The sequence below is a fragment of the Carassius auratus genome, chromosome 45 (assembly GCF_003368295.1).
Source record: "Carassius auratus strain Wakin chromosome 45, ASM336829v1, whole genome shotgun sequence".
Lineage (NCBI taxonomy): Eukaryota > Metazoa > Chordata > Actinopteri > Cypriniformes > Cyprinidae > Carassius > Carassius auratus.
In genome coordinates, this window is record NC_039287.1 from 4,392,088 (window position 1) to 4,407,982 (window position 15,895).

Consider the following 15,895-nt stretch of genomic DNA (forward strand, 5'->3'; position numbering starts at 1 on the left):
CCAGAATCATCACCAGATTTTAGGTTTCCCATGTCCAAAATCCCAATTTAACCCCTTTTTACACAATATGTGTAAAATATATGTAAGACAGGAAATAAACCTAATGTTAAATGCTGTTAAATATAAGTTTTGGAAGATAAACTGTCCCTAACAATGCTATGAAAAGCAATAGCTGTCAGGTTTAGGTTAAACAAGAGTGCATTTCCACTGTGTCTACTGCAAATCTGCTAACATGCACACACGTTGTGGTAGCGTGTTGCTCTTTAAATCAGCAGCAGCGACATTATGAGGCTTGTGCTCACAGCTAAAAATAACTCCGCAGCAGACTGCAGATACATCAGTCAAAGCCAACCACTCTATCACCTCTTTCTCTTGTGCATTCAACATCAGATAGGCCTACCTGCACAGCATTACTTTGTTCCTCTAGCTAAACCATCATAAGTGTTACACACGAACCATTATGTACTCAAATGCACCACTTGATGACATTTATGCATTTGGCAGACACGTCTGGACAGTAATAAGGCCTTATCTCTGTGGCCTACACATGTATACGCATTTTTAAACAGACAAACAAACACTCTGGGATTCACTGACCTTAAAGCCAGGCTTCCTCCCTCTCTTCTTAGGCACTTTAATGGGCGGGAAGGATTCTGGGTAGCGACTCTGATATTCCGGGTGCCTCTTCAGGGGTGGGCGACCCCTCTTGCGACCTGGAACTTTTCCACTTGGGGGCGGGAGGAAGGAGGGGCTAATTGCCCCAGGTGATTGCATCTCTCCACCCCCTGACTGAACTGATGCAGCAGCAGGAATGCTCATTAGACCTGGGAGACAAAAATTCAATGTCAGAATGTTCAACTATTTACATAGATATTTATTCATTTTTAATACAATAGTTTGCATGTTCACGTGTACTGTGATTCTGCATCATGTGATGGGGATTTTACTTTACAAATACATTGAACTGTAGGAGTACACATGTCTATTATTTGAATAATTGGATAATTATAATATGTAAAGAACAACTAAGAGAAAAATACAACTTTTTAATACCCAACCATAAATTCATCATAAAACTCAAACACACCCCCAACCAAAACATAAATACACAGAAATGTAGGTAGTCAGTATGAAATTTTGGGTTCCCACACCTTTTGACCAATGAATTTCCATGATTTTTTTCATTCGTCAGTCATTCGTGATTACTGGATAATTTTAGTAATCTGAAAGAAAACAAATATATAAAAATAAACAATGTAGCAATTTTAGCAGATTATTTTAGAACATTTTAGAACGAAGCATAACTAAAATAGTGTATATTAAAATATATTAAATTATTAATATCTAATTATTTTATATTTATATATTATTTTCCAGGCTTAGGAATCCAAGTTTTAAGATTCCCTGATATTTCCAGGTTTTCTATGACCGTGGGAACCCTGGAATTTCCCTCTCACTTAATTCACAGAAAACAAACGTCAAACCAACCTAAACCATAACAGTTTAAAGTATAGCAACAGTCAATGCTTTAACATACTCATTTTGAGATTGCAAAACTGAAAACACAAGAAGTTCAACCCAAAAACATGACCAAGCCCACACACTGCAACCTCTAGTGCAACCTGCAAACTAGCAGCTGTTCCTGGAAACATGACAAGAACACAAACATAAAAGGAGTACTTAGTACTACTATATAGCATGAATGTCCAATAAAAAAAAATAAAAAAAATAAAAACAATGCTCAGAAATATAACAAACAGCAAATAATTACATATTGCAATCATATTTATTGTCTAAATAGCAGAAAAACATTCTCATACCCCAACACATATGAAACCGGGCTGGTATTAATTATTTGAAGAACAAAAGCTTGATGGTGAAGCTGTGAGGTGGCCTAAACTGTGCACTCTGTGGAAGAAATAGACACTGAGCCACATAAAAGCATCTTCACTATCCTCTGCTCTTCCATCTCTCTCTCTCTCTCTCTCTCTCTCTCTGTCAGTCCCCCTCCCCCAGTCCTCATTCACTCTCCTCCCCTCCCCCTCCAGCTGTGGCGCCTGGCCTCAAGATCGGCTCTGACAGACGGCTTCCCCTGCTTGCCTCCTCTCTCCTCTTCCTTTCTCTTTAAGTAAGTATTCCCTGGAACTCGTTAAAACGGGACCTTTTAAGGTGGAATTTTAGAATTTAATTATTTAATTATGGTTTCTTGGGCAAAGAAATTAGAAATGCATATTATGAATTAAATCACAATCTCATGATTAAAGTAATAATAACAACAACAATAATAATAAAACTGGGATAATTATTGAACATTTTAATTGTTATGCTACCTTCTAATTATTTGTGCTGATTCTGTGACTGACACAGAACACACTAATTTCATTTTCAGGTTATTAAAGGGTGGGCTAGTTATATACCATGCAATCTGTAAAGTGCATTCTCTTTAATCCGCACAGACAATAGACAGTTTGAAGCTCAGCTGTGAAGATTACAAAATGACATGAATCTGCGTTTTCTGCTTTTTCAGATAAACATTCATTAGACTACATGACAAATGGTAAGAATGCAAAAAGTTATCTGCACAAAACATCAAGTAACACATGCCATGTGATGTGGGTATATTATGCCAAAACATAAACGAAATATAAATGAATCGTCTAATTTAGTTATTACTATTTGTTTACAAGACAGATAAGGATGATCCTAATTCCAAATTATTTTCATATGCACTTTCTAAACATTCGATTATTTCCGCTCACCTGCGTGCGCGCTCTCTCTCCCATGCATCAACCAGGCCATGCGTAATTACATTAATCTAATTTATTACGCACAATTGTTTTTCGAAACTGCTACAATATTTTTTTCTAATCCCAATGAAAGAAAACCGATTCAGCAAACGATCAGCAAGCAGCCTGAGAGAGAGACCTCGCCATTAAAAACACAGCGTCAAAAATAGAGCACCGTTCCACATGCGCGTGTTCATGTTTACGAGCAGTGTTGCATTGCGCGAGGTCTTCCTTCCTTATCTCCTTAATCTCAACGCGAAATCAGCGCACGTAAACAAATGTTCAGTGTATGAACACTCACCGACCACTCAGCGCTGGAGCGGATTCGTTATCAGCAAATGTCAACAATAGCGTATCCAGCCCGCTCCCGTGCCTCCGTCGCTTCACAGACCGGCCGCTTCTGAAACCCCCGCCTGCCCTCGGCTCGATACCACCGCGCGCGCCGCAGTCGCTACGTCGTCCCCTTTCTGTCGTCATGGCAACTAGGCGCCTAACATCCTCCCTTTGCCATAGTCATATGCTGATCATGAAGCAGAGCCTGCGGAATAATTTACACTACAGCAGCGTTTAGAGCAGCCAAGACTCCCAAAACGCTATGACCACTGCCAAAATCTAGTGGCCTGAATTGCTTTAGGCTAGTTGATTTGAAAAATACTACTCATTTTGTTCGATTTCCTTTTTGGATATTTATTGTATATATATATATATATATATATATATATATATATATATATATATATATATATATATATATATATATATATATATATATATATATATATATAAAATAACATTTTCAATGCGTTGCAGATTCTCCCCACAGGTTTAAATTTACAGGCTGAACTAGAACAAATCCCCAGCCTAGATGTAGTGAGACACATGAAATATGCATGCGTTTGCTCACATAATGTGAGCATGAAACCGATTTTGAGTTCTTCCTCGGTTTTTAACTAATGTAAACAATTCTGCAGATATGATGAACACTGTAACCCTGCAATGCAACTACATTCCAAATAAATGAATAAATAAATAATATACAAATAAAGCTGTTCATTGGTTAACTGTTAGTTACCTGCAGGTAAAAAAAATAGCTTATAATTTATATTATAATTATAATAAAAAAAAAAACATTTGTACTGTAAAAAGTATGAATTATACCTTTATTTACATTTTTATAATTACCTTTATTATACCTCTATTTATGTTGGCAATATGTATACTTTTTTACGACAAACAGTTTTAATAGTTTAAACAGAGTGGCATTATATAATTTAATGACACTTAACAGTTAAGAAATAATAATCTCAAGTATTTGTTTACTTTTTAAAGGGCAAATAAATTAATAAATAAATGCCTTTATTCAGCTCTTGAAAGCACTATTTGTGTAATTTTAATATTATCTTTGAATAATTGGGGTGTTATCTAGTTTAATATGAAATGCTGTCCCTCTTTTATTAAAAATCAGTTGCTTCACTGCGAATCACAGAAGGCCCAACGCTACTTTATAGGTTTGTTAGTAGAATACTACAAAATTAAATCATAAGTATTATGTCGTATAGATTTAAATAACAGAAACAGTATGATTTTAATACCACAAACAGCGAAATAAAATCCAAAAAAACAAAAAACAAATAAAAGATCACGTCCAAATACTAATTTCCCTTATTGGACATATAGGCCTATATGCAATAATTAATATACTATAAATTTAATAAAAAAAATTGTAAAAGAATTGTATAAATAAAAAAATAAAAAAATAGAAAAAATTGTTAGCCTAAACCCTAAAAGCAAACCGAAGCAAATACTAAACTTGTCTATTATCAACAACACAAACGCTGAACCAAAAGCACATATCATTACTGCCTGAATTTCTTCCGAGCGCTAAGCCATAATAAGAAACATTAGTTTCATCAGTTTTCACTTTGCAATAACATTAAAGGAATAGTTCACCCAAATAGTAATTTACTCACTATCAAGTAGTGTATGTAACAACTTACGGTAGCTATTGACTTAAATAGCATGCAAAAAATAAAAATACTATGGAAGTCAGTGGCTACCGTTAACTGTTTGGTTACCAAAATTCTTCAAAATATCTTATTTTGTGTTAAATAGACTATCCCTTTAGTTCATCAGTGGTGCTAGTCACTTGTCATTTGGACACTGAGAAGGTAGCTTCACAAATTATAGAGCATATACACATGCATTCAACCAGACAAACCCAAGCAGATGATTTCACAAAGCCCCCGATTCTTGTCCTGAACCAAAAGAGTTGTGGTTGAACTTGGGGATAATCTCATCATTGCTCTGAAAGCCTAAGTCCTAGCACTGTACAGAATGAAATAAACGTCCTCCTTCTCTTCCGACCCCCCTCAGAAGAACGCTGGGAATGTGTAGCACTCCCTGAGTTGGTGGAGTGTGTGTTTGGGGGGGGGGGTCTGGCTCATTCCAACCACACACACTTACACTGTCACTTGTTGGCGAGTGTAAATATAGCATAGTCATGTATCTGTTGATTTGCTCTGTCAAGGACGATGTTGTTAGATATACAACCAAAAGATTAACCACTATGTAAGCTGGACAGTGAAATAAGATTCAGGAAAAGTCTTAATATGAAGGTTAAGCCCATTGGGCAGTGAGGCAATAAATTACATTTGGGCCCCTTCTATATCAGCACTTTGCTGCTACAGGAAGACTACAAGCACAAGACAAGTACACTTTTTTTTATTTACATCACAAAGCACACACACACTTCTTTACACAGCATCTATCAAACAGACCTGTCCTTGACCTCCCACTTGGATAATTGCATGTGATAAACTGCTTCCAGAGATCAACTGAAGTTCAGGCTAATTGTCTTTCCAGTCTAACCACACACACACACACACACACACACACACACACGTGTATTCATACACACAAACAAACAAACAAAAAAACTGAAATAAACCGGTTCAAGTTCAACATCATCTTGCCAAAATTTGCAGTGGAATGAAAAAATATATAATTTAAACAATGAAAATAAAATACTATACTGCCAAATGCATAAGTCATAATCATAAAATGTTTAAAATCTAGTTAAGATGTGTATCTTTAATAAAATTACATTGAATGTTCTAAATTAATAAATTAATGCAGCAAACACAGTACCAAAATAACTTGTTTTCAATATTTACATATATTTCTATTTACTCAAAATCCCTTTACAACAAAGAGCAACATGCTTTGAACACAACAAATGGATGATGTGATTCATGTTCAACACAGAAACAGCAGCAACAGCAAAGTTCAAACTACAATAGATGTACACACAAAATCAAATGGGTCATCAGCAAACTGTGCTAGAAACCCAGCTAGCCTGACACAAAGTATTCACAAAACCAAGGCCTCTACACAAATCAGTTCTACAAGTTTTGCTTCAGCACCCAATTTTAACACTAGAAGTGGTGACCTAATATAGCATAAAATTAGTTTAGAATACAAAGGCATAGAATATAAAATATATAACCCAGAGAGAGGATATTCACGAGTGTCTCGCTGGACACTGCACTCTGTGAGATACATTTAGACAGCCAGACACAGAGCTGGACGTCATCCACCCGTCCATCTGATTGCTATATTTAATTTCTAATTATGCCTGGAAAACAGAAGCCAATAAATCAAAAGTTAATTAAAGTCATGGATTCATCTTTAGTGGGACTCAATCATCTCAAACCCATTAACACTGCAGATGAGGGACAACTACTGTTTGTGTGTGTGTTCATGTATGTGTCCATGCAAATGAAAGAGAAGGAGAGGAAGATTGACAAAAGCCTGAAGCATGTTACAATACCTTAGTTTATATGGGTTTCGATTCCACCCCCCCCCCCCCAAAAAAAAAGATAACGGCATGTGGAGTCAGATAAAACATTAATGCATCTGAATACTTCATTGCATTCAGATATTAAACATAACTGAATTCAAAGCTAATTGTTCAACTAGCATTTTATAATGTTCACATTTTGTTAAAATATGTATTTGACATGTCGACAAAATGCCGCTTTGACTGGAACAAAAGGTCTAGGTGAACTAAAGAGAGAATGATCATCAATTTTCTGGTTTTAAAGTCACAGAAATGCCTGCAGCCACTGACAGGAAATTATACCTAAAACATTCCCAATGATTGCACACATGCACAAAATGTGCAATACAGTGTGCACCCACCCACCCACACACATACACACATCTACGAACTCAAACCAAAATAACAAAAGAAAAAAAAAACAAGCAATTCGAGCCAACACCTAGCATAGAGGAGGGATTTTGTGAAGAAAAGAAAATATCTAAATTGATGAGTTACCCCTCGCAAACAATGGCAAGAAGTTCTTTACTTCATTAATGGCATGTTGCCATAGCAACAGAGCAGGGATACCTGATCCTGAACACCATTTGATCAAAATATGAAAAATAGCACCAATAATTAGTGTAGAATTACTGTAAATTAGTGTAAAATATGTGTAAGACAAGTACAGTCCTATATATGTACCTACATATATATAAAAATAAATAAATAAACCGGGAAGGAAAATCTGCCTTTTTTTCACATACAGCGTAAGAATAGGGACTGCAATAATTAAGCCGGGCACAAATTAATCTCCATTAATCTTTTTGAAGCCAAGCAGTGCAGAATCCCAGGCTCCAATATAATGAACAGAAGATCTTCTCACTCTTTCATTCTTTCTGTCTTTCATCTCATCCTCACTAATACTGTATTTTCCCCTCTTGTGCCCAATTATTCTTCTCTAATATCTTTGCAGGTCCTTTTAACCGGCTGGCGAACCATCTAAATCCCTCTTAATGATGGTAAAACAGGTGTCTGTATGCATATATAGCATTTTATCCACTATAGATGTGACATTTTCCCATTCATGAACAGGAAGTGAGGAAACAGCTTCAAGGACACATAACCATCTGACTCCTAACCATCCACATTAAGGTCTTAGAATTTCAAACACCTTGGAAATTTAGGAACAAGCATAGATTATGTGTTTGTGAACTTAGCTGCTGAACTGCAGTTAACATGAATTAATGTCTTACTTTGAGAACAAGTAGGAGGAGTCCTATCTCGTATCCGATGCCCACTCTGCACTTCCTCTCCCAGGTCAACCAGCTGCCAAAGGCCCCTCCCCCTGTCGTCACGGCGATCAAGGCGAAGGCGGAGCCTGACGCTCTGCACACCCAGGACGCTCGGTATCCAGGAGACAGTGGAATCCTCCAAATCCCTGCCACGCAGTCTCATTCCCACAGCGACTCACACCTCGACCAAAACATTACACTGGGAGACACAAACACACATATCAAGAACATTAGGCCAGTGTGCATTATACAGTCATCTCTGAGGGACATATACTATTTCTTTTAAGGTAACATTAGTCTAATATCAGACTGGAACAGAATTACCAATAAATGTTCTATGGTCTCCACCACTTTCTGATGAGAGGAGAGGACTAAAGCACTGGCATCGTACTGTCATCATCAATTATAAAATGTATTATATAAAGAATAATTCTGTATTCACAAATCTTTAAAGATCTGCATTCAAAATAATAAATTACTGTTCTAACTATAGGTATACTGCATTTTAACTATTTTCCCCCAAGAAAGTAGGTTCCAAATATTAACAAAATATTATATCAATGATACACTAAATAACACTGCCAAGAAACTTTCAACATCAAGCTTCAATAGATACATCTTAGACAGTGATCTGAATGGATGTTCACAATGATTCACAAAAATATAGACATATGTGTTAGGTAGTGAATCACAGCTTTATCTGAATAAAGCATTTGGACTTGGGTAACAAATTCCAGCAGCTTGAAATACACACTAGAATTCCAGTTTCACACATAGAATCAAGCAAGTAAGTACCTTTTGAAGTGTAAGGGATGTTTTCATTGACTCTAGATCAGGGTATCGAAGAAGTCATTGCATTAGAGTTTCTCAGGCATCATTGTCACAATTAAAGATCAGACCAAATGCTTTGTTTGGCAAAGGTCTAGGCACCCATTCCTGACCCATCCACTGAGTAGACATGCTTGTTGATGAGTGGTGATGCAATGCATCTTCAAAGTCCATTTCACAGGTATATAATTTACAGAACACTGAAATGGTGAAATCAGCTGAAGAGGGCAGTGTCCCATAACTTTGTACTGAATTAAGCATTACCAGTCCAGAATTGCTTTAATAACTAAAAAGCAGAGTACATAAAATCTTCCTACTGTCTGTAACCATACTGTATTCAAAAAAAAAATTTGGTCTAATAATAACAACATATACTGATAGAAGAATTCACCCTATCTACTTCAATAGAAGAAGCCTTAAATAAATTCATGTTTTTTTTTTTTTTTTTTTACAATACACAAATGTATAAATGTAGCAACAACCTCTAGTATCTGCTGAATTCATTGGACAAAATATTCTCTAAAAAACACTTGACAAAGGATTTCCTATAGAGTTTTGTAAATGTAAACTCTGCATATGAAGGTCTCAGAAGTCCTTTATAACCACAAATAACCATTTCCATTGCTTTTAGCAACAACATGCAGCATGAAATTAGAAGTTGATTTTGGGTTGAAAAAAACAATGAGTTCAATTGACCAACAAAAAAATTCTAAATTCTGATTCAAGTTCAGAGCACACAAGTTTTTTCCATTCAAATGTAGTTCAAAGCGAACCATGTTTCAATCTAGTTCTCATGAGGGCATATTTTACTGGCTGGCACCCTTTCTGGCTTTCTTGATACACACATTCAGAAAAACAATCCTAAATAAGGATATTAGGTCTTAATTTAGTGAATCATGCACCCTTTTCCAAAGCTCACTCATATGATTTTAATTATGTGTCCAGATTTCCTGTTTGGAGAAACACTTGATATTAAAATGTGCATCATAATGTGCACCAAATGGAAAAATTCAAATTACAGTTACATTTGTAAGTATTCAGGGGTTTTTTTTGTAAGTGTTGCACCATTTCATAGATTATTACATTGTATTGCATGTTTAAAGTAGTTATTTATTTAAATTGTGCATAACTGTACGTGTATGAAGTGCACAGCAAAACAGAATCAATGAATCAATGGTTGCTAGCCTCTGAATAGATAACAAAGGATTGTAAACAGTGACTAATGGAAGTCATTTCACTAGGGGGTTGAATACTGAACCATTTTTATGTAGTTTAATTAGAGTAATGGGCCCTAGCTGATATGTGCCAGTCATATCACATCCTGAGAGCCAGATTACAATTGAACTTCCTTAGCCTTCAGTACAACGAATCAGTGCAAAAGAGAGCTCTGCTTCATTATCCTAAAATCAAACCTGAACCATCATCCCTTTTATTTATTATATAATAAATGTAAAAAACGGAGATGAGCAATCTGGATGCAGAAGTTTGCGTGCTTTGCTCTCACAGCAGACCGGCAGCTGTCCCTGTAATAATGCGTGCCCTTCCAGATAATCCTTTTATTGAGGGCCATACTTGGCCAGTGCTTTATTAGCATTCATCCATATTTTATCATATTTATTCGTATTTGCCCTTGTGCTCTGTATGTGCAGAGAGGCTTAGGTTCCCCTTGAGAAATTACTTTCGAAGCAAAAGACACAGACAAATTCCAAATTTAAACATTAAAATTCGCTTGTGCCCAGGACAAGTGCAAACTGACCTTCTTGATTCATATTCACTACACACACACATTCTGGAATGTTGAAATGCCTAAAGGCTGCACTCAGTAATTTTTTTATTTGTTAAAAATACTCACTGGCCTAAAAAAGTACTTTTATTTTACGTTGAGGAGTCACATAATAAAGGTTGACTTTAATATTACATGTCATATGCTGACTTAAAGTTAAACACTTATAATTTAATAACACTGTAAATTGTCTTTTCAATAAAATATCAAAATAATTATACATTTTAATGCTGTAAATTATAATGCTGTTATGCATAAATTCACGTATAGTATTTTTTAATTCATTGATTTTAGTTTAACGTTTTATTTTTAATTTATTTAGACAAAAAGAAAATCATTAAATTAATGGTTGCTGAAAATTATGTTTGGCCAGCAGGAATGAATTAAATGCTGTATTGCTGAGCATAATATATATATATATATATATATATATATATATATATATATATATATATATATATATATATATATATATATATATATATATATATATATATATATATATAAATATTTCACATCATTACTGTTTTTACTGATTAAATAAATGATGCATTGCTGAGCATAATATATATATATAGAGAGAGAGAGAGAGAGAGAGAGAGAGAGAGAGATCACAATAAAAAGTAGGCAAAAAAAATAAAAAATTTATATATATATATATATATATATATATATATATATATATATATATATATGTTTATGATGAATTCAACAAACCCACATAAACAACAAAATCTTAAAATTATTCAAATACACTTTCCTTTAGCTTTACTGCATGCATTTCCACAACAGGAGACATATTTGAATATCTTCTTAAAAAGTAAGAATGGGAGCCAAGGGTCAAAAGGCAAGATTTAGAAGGACGCTGTATACAAAAGTGCCACTTAGAGGCAATTTCATGATGTTGTTTTTCTTCAAAGTAGCACAATCAGAAACAGGGAGGGTCTTAGTGAATGAGGTCATGTGGGGAAGGTTTTGTAAACTGATTTATAAATTGGGGAGTTCATGGCGCAGATCATCGGAATGACCTTCAGGTTCAATAATTTCACCCAGCTAAATCTCAATCATACTCTCAAGAATCACTTGTATCGACACTTGGAAAAGCACTCTGTCTACCAAAAAATAAAAAAAGATTAGCCACTTTTGGGCCAATTACTCAACAATCAATCTTATTTCAGGTCCATTTTCAGACCAGAGTGTGAATTTGAATGTCCCATGTGTGGCAACATCCTGCTGATATCTCTGATGCCTCACCACAAGGTCAAAAGAAAAATATTTATTTGTCGTTTAGTGGTATTTCCTCACACTATCCATACCATAAACTGTAAAAGGGCAGGGCTGCTTTTGCATGACCATGAAGTGCTCTGTTAATGCAGTGTGTTTTTCTAACCTTGTAACCAAACACACTTTCCCACAATCCATCTCTAGTGGCTTATTTGGTTCAATAATAAAGAATGTGTGTATCCACTTATTCACTCTGACACAGTGCCTGAGGGTCTGTTAATACACACACCACTGCACCGTGTATGTGTGTGTTCATGTCAAGAGGGAAAAGGACCTTCACAGGATTCATTTCAAGCAAGCTTAATCCTTGAAGTTGCTCTTTTCCAAAAACATTACTTGAGGTTTAATAATTACACCAGAATGATGACTATTAGAAAACGGGACTGTAAGTTTCAAGTCATGTAAAGTCCAATGGGGAATAAGAAATTAGGGCCCACAAATGGGTCTGATAATTAATACCTCTTCATTCTTTTTTTTTTTTTTTTTTTGTCTGCAAAAAAGTTGTTTGCTTAGCTGAAAGCAATAAAGCAAAATAATTATCAGCTTTCTTATTCACAAATCTCACTATTGCCCCCAGACTGAACTGCAATCCTTTAGTTTTTAAAAGAACATGACAGCGAAACAAAAGCCAGCACAGGTGGGGCGGATAGATTGTCCCAGCAGAACAGAACACATAAACAACCCTACCCAAAGGAAATGTTGATTGCTCAGAGGTTGATCCTTCATAAATCAGAAGACTAACATAATGGAGATCTCAATGATGATTCATTTAAATATCAACTTCGCCTCAGAAGTTCTCCCAAAAAATCAGGAGAAATAAGTAACAATTTGACAATCTTTGGACAAAGTACAGAGCTATAAAATTTGTGTGGATACATGGTTTCATGATACAATATTTCATAAAATTAGGAAACTAGCAAGCTAGCTGCAGAGTGTCTAAATGTACCAAGGTAAAGGTATCTCAATCAGATAATGTTTCTTTTTTTTCTTTTCTTTTTTTTTTAAATACTTGCACCAACGTAGATCTCAGAATAATATCAATAAATGCAAATCTAATCACAAAACATTTTTAAAAATAGACAGACATGTACTGAACAGTAAGTTATTAAAATTATTACAACCTATGTTGATTAATCACCAGTCAGACAACATCGCAGTGGCCATTTCACATTTGCATCGACGAACTTGACATCTGCAAAGAGATCCACTGGAAAAAGCAGCAAATCCGAAACTGATTTACCTCTGCTTGTCGACTTCTGCAGCGCTTAGATTGTCGCCTGTCGGAGTCGTGCGGTACAATTTAGCCCGGCTGCAGCAGCTGGACTGCGGGCTCGATTTCCTCCCGCGCCGCCGGTGCAGAAGTGAAGTCGCGCGAGGACGCGGCCAGGGCTCCGGGAGCAAAAAAAACAAACAGCCGGTTTCGCTTGCACGCAGACACGGTGCCAAACTGATCCGCACCCCGGGGAACTAATTAAATGGCAAGCCACGGGGGCGTTTGGTGAAACGTTTCTATATTTCGCCTAGGTATGCAAAACGATGTGGGGTGAAAAAACCCAGACAGGATATCCGACTGCATCCCAAAAATCTATTGCTCAAAATACTGCATGTGTCTGAATAGGGAGCAAGGAATCTAATCTCTCTTCGGTTTTGGGGTTTTGGAACAAACCCACTTGAGCCCACATAAAGCTTGTTTGTGAAATTCCGTGGAGGATTGTGGGCTAATTTAAACACTGTTTTAGATCCGATTATATTCGCTAATTAAGCAGCAGGCTATGTGTGCAACGTTTCTGAACTTAAGATGTTTAACGGTTGTCTTATATTGTCCACATATGTTGCCTAATAAATGCAGAAGACTCAGTTTAATTATTATTATTATTATTTTGATGTGTACATCAACAACTCTCATAAGAGCACATTGCATAAAACAAGGCCACTATAATTAGATTTATCAGTTTTTTTTTTAAATAGGCCTACACTATAAGACAGATCTGTTTTTTTTTTTTTTTTTTTACGAAATTCTGTGCAAATATTATTCTAATTTACAGTAAGCTAAATACTAATTTTATCAACCAGCCGTCTTCAGCATATGAATTCAAAATTAAATTAATTTGCCCGTATTTCTGTAAAAATGAAAGATCTCGCAATGTTTAAGACCAAAATGCCCGGTCATTGTCAATGTGATATGGCTATCTGATTTATTTTTATTTGACATCTTTCCCAGATTAAATAATTTTACTCAAATTTCTATAGAATGAAAATGTGCTCCCTTTCTTGATGTCTCATGCACTTGCATGATTCAGTTGACTAACAAGTCTTTATTTATTTATTTATTTATTTACCGAGTTATGTGAAAATATGACACTGTTCTTTGTGGTCATGTCCTCAAAGCTATTGAAAATCAGAAGTGGGGGTAGAAAAGAGAAAGATTCGCATATGCTATGTTGGTTTTGGGTGTTGAATATGTAAAGCAACCTGTTCGGGACGCCATACAAGGTCAATGGGACAAAAACTGATATTGGTCTCGCTTTTAGCCTATATTGCATGTCCGTGTCAAAGCCAACGGTGTGTGCGTGGTACTTGCAAAATACGGCAAATATGACAAAGTAACCCATATTATTAGGAAAATCAGTTCCATATAATGGAGCCTTAATAGCTAAATCTCGTCTATACCGAATCTAGTTATTTCCAGATTTTTATTTTTTATTATTTTAAAATTTTGACGTGTCTTCGGGGGAAGTAGTAACTTTTCTCCATACTCAGACTTGTTGGTTTAATAGGTTACATAAAGATCCTTATAACGCAACAATTAACCTACTTACAAGTGGCCAAAAATGTGGATGAATGTGGATTGTTCAGGAAGAGCCTCTCAACAACATCTAGATATTTAGGAACAGCTGGCTTTTCTTATTAATTCAAACGACTAAAGTCCAGATTGCATACCTGACAAACACGTATATTAGATATTAGCCTGGAACGAGCCTTTAGTAATGGATTTTTTGAGAGTGAAGCAGGATGTTCTCTGTAGCACTTTGACATAATGTTCATTTTCCTTTGTTTAATACTGAACAGATCATTAGCAAATATTCCTTTTATGAAAATGTCAAAATGTCTCCTTTTCTTCAGAAAAAAGCGTGGCAAGTTCATAAAACCATGTATTTATCAAAGAAAGACGCCGTTTCAGTGGATACATTTTCAATCATGTGTAATTAAAAAGAAAATCTTTTAAAAAGTTATTTTATTTGAAATTATTTAAATACAAATAATATATATTTTCCATTTACAATGACAGTTTTCTTGTAAACAAAAGTAGCAGATACTGTTTACTAGGCAATTCACCCCTTTTCTGGCCAGTGAGTTTCTCTGTGTGTCTATGAAGAGATGATTTCTCATAATCTGGGCCCTTCGGTTCATAGCTTTCACAGCATGAATTATGAGGCTACAATCTTTTTCAGAACTATAATACTAAAATGTCTATTTATCTGCCTATTTAAACTGTTATAACTGTATAAAATTGGTTGTGTTACATGCAACCAGAATGACACTTTCCCTATGTCAGTAAAGATTGCATTGTGTTTATGCTAATGAACACTGGTGGGGAAATAAGTAAAATAATTATCATATTTTCTAATGACATTTGCAGTTTTCCAAATGTACCTACATACTTTAAATATTGGGAACAAACAAGAAAATTCAATTTCCTGTCATTAATTCATGATTTAAAAAAAAACAAAAAACAAACAAACAATTGAAATTACATTTCATACGCATTTTTACAACTCAAATAATTTCTTATCAGTCATCTTAACCTCTCCCACTAATTGACAAATGAACAGACCAGACCAATATTTTCATAACCACTAAATCAGCACTTCCAATATGCTGTCAGACCGTCCACTGGTGCAAAATAACATTTAAAATAGATGAAAATAATCATATCCACAAAAAAAGCTAAATATACCCTCAAGTTTGAGCATGGTTGGCATCCCGCCACGCACAAAACACGCAAAAATAAACATAGACCCTAAATAATTTTTTTTCTATAACAAACCATCTGCAATTGTTGTGGCTTCAAAAAAATCTCTACATCGAATAAGGCATTCAT

The 15,895-nt window shown here is 35.3% G+C and overlaps 1 protein-coding gene and 1 long non-coding RNA gene across 2 annotated transcripts in view; one reads left to right on the plus strand and one right to left on the minus strand.

Moving 5' to 3' along the window:
- The window catches only part of LOC113062996 (sex comb on midleg-like protein 4), a 13,035-nt gene extending 9,661 nt beyond the window's left edge, over positions 1 to 3,374 (minus strand). Inside the window, exons 1-4 of the mRNA XM_026233119.1 lie at positions 3,088 to 3,374; positions 1,538 to 1,642; positions 1,152 to 1,223; positions 598 to 824 (exon numbers count right to left, since the gene is read on the minus strand). Coding sequence (XP_026088904.1) covers positions 598 to 824; positions 1,152 to 1,185 — 261 coding nt within the window. The 5' untranslated portion in view covers positions 1,186 to 1,223; positions 1,538 to 1,642; positions 3,088 to 3,374. The remainder of the gene's footprint in view (positions 1 to 597; positions 825 to 1,151; positions 1,224 to 1,537; positions 1,643 to 3,087) is intronic.
- On the plus strand, positions 2,044 to 8,054 carry LOC113063010 (uncharacterized). Its single transcript, XR_003278611.1, has 3 exons — positions 2,044 to 2,128; positions 2,528 to 2,557; positions 7,924 to 8,054. It is a non-coding gene; the product is annotated as an uncharacterized LOC113063010 (long non-coding RNA).
- The last annotated feature ends 7,841 nt before the right edge of the window (positions 8,055 to 15,895 follow it).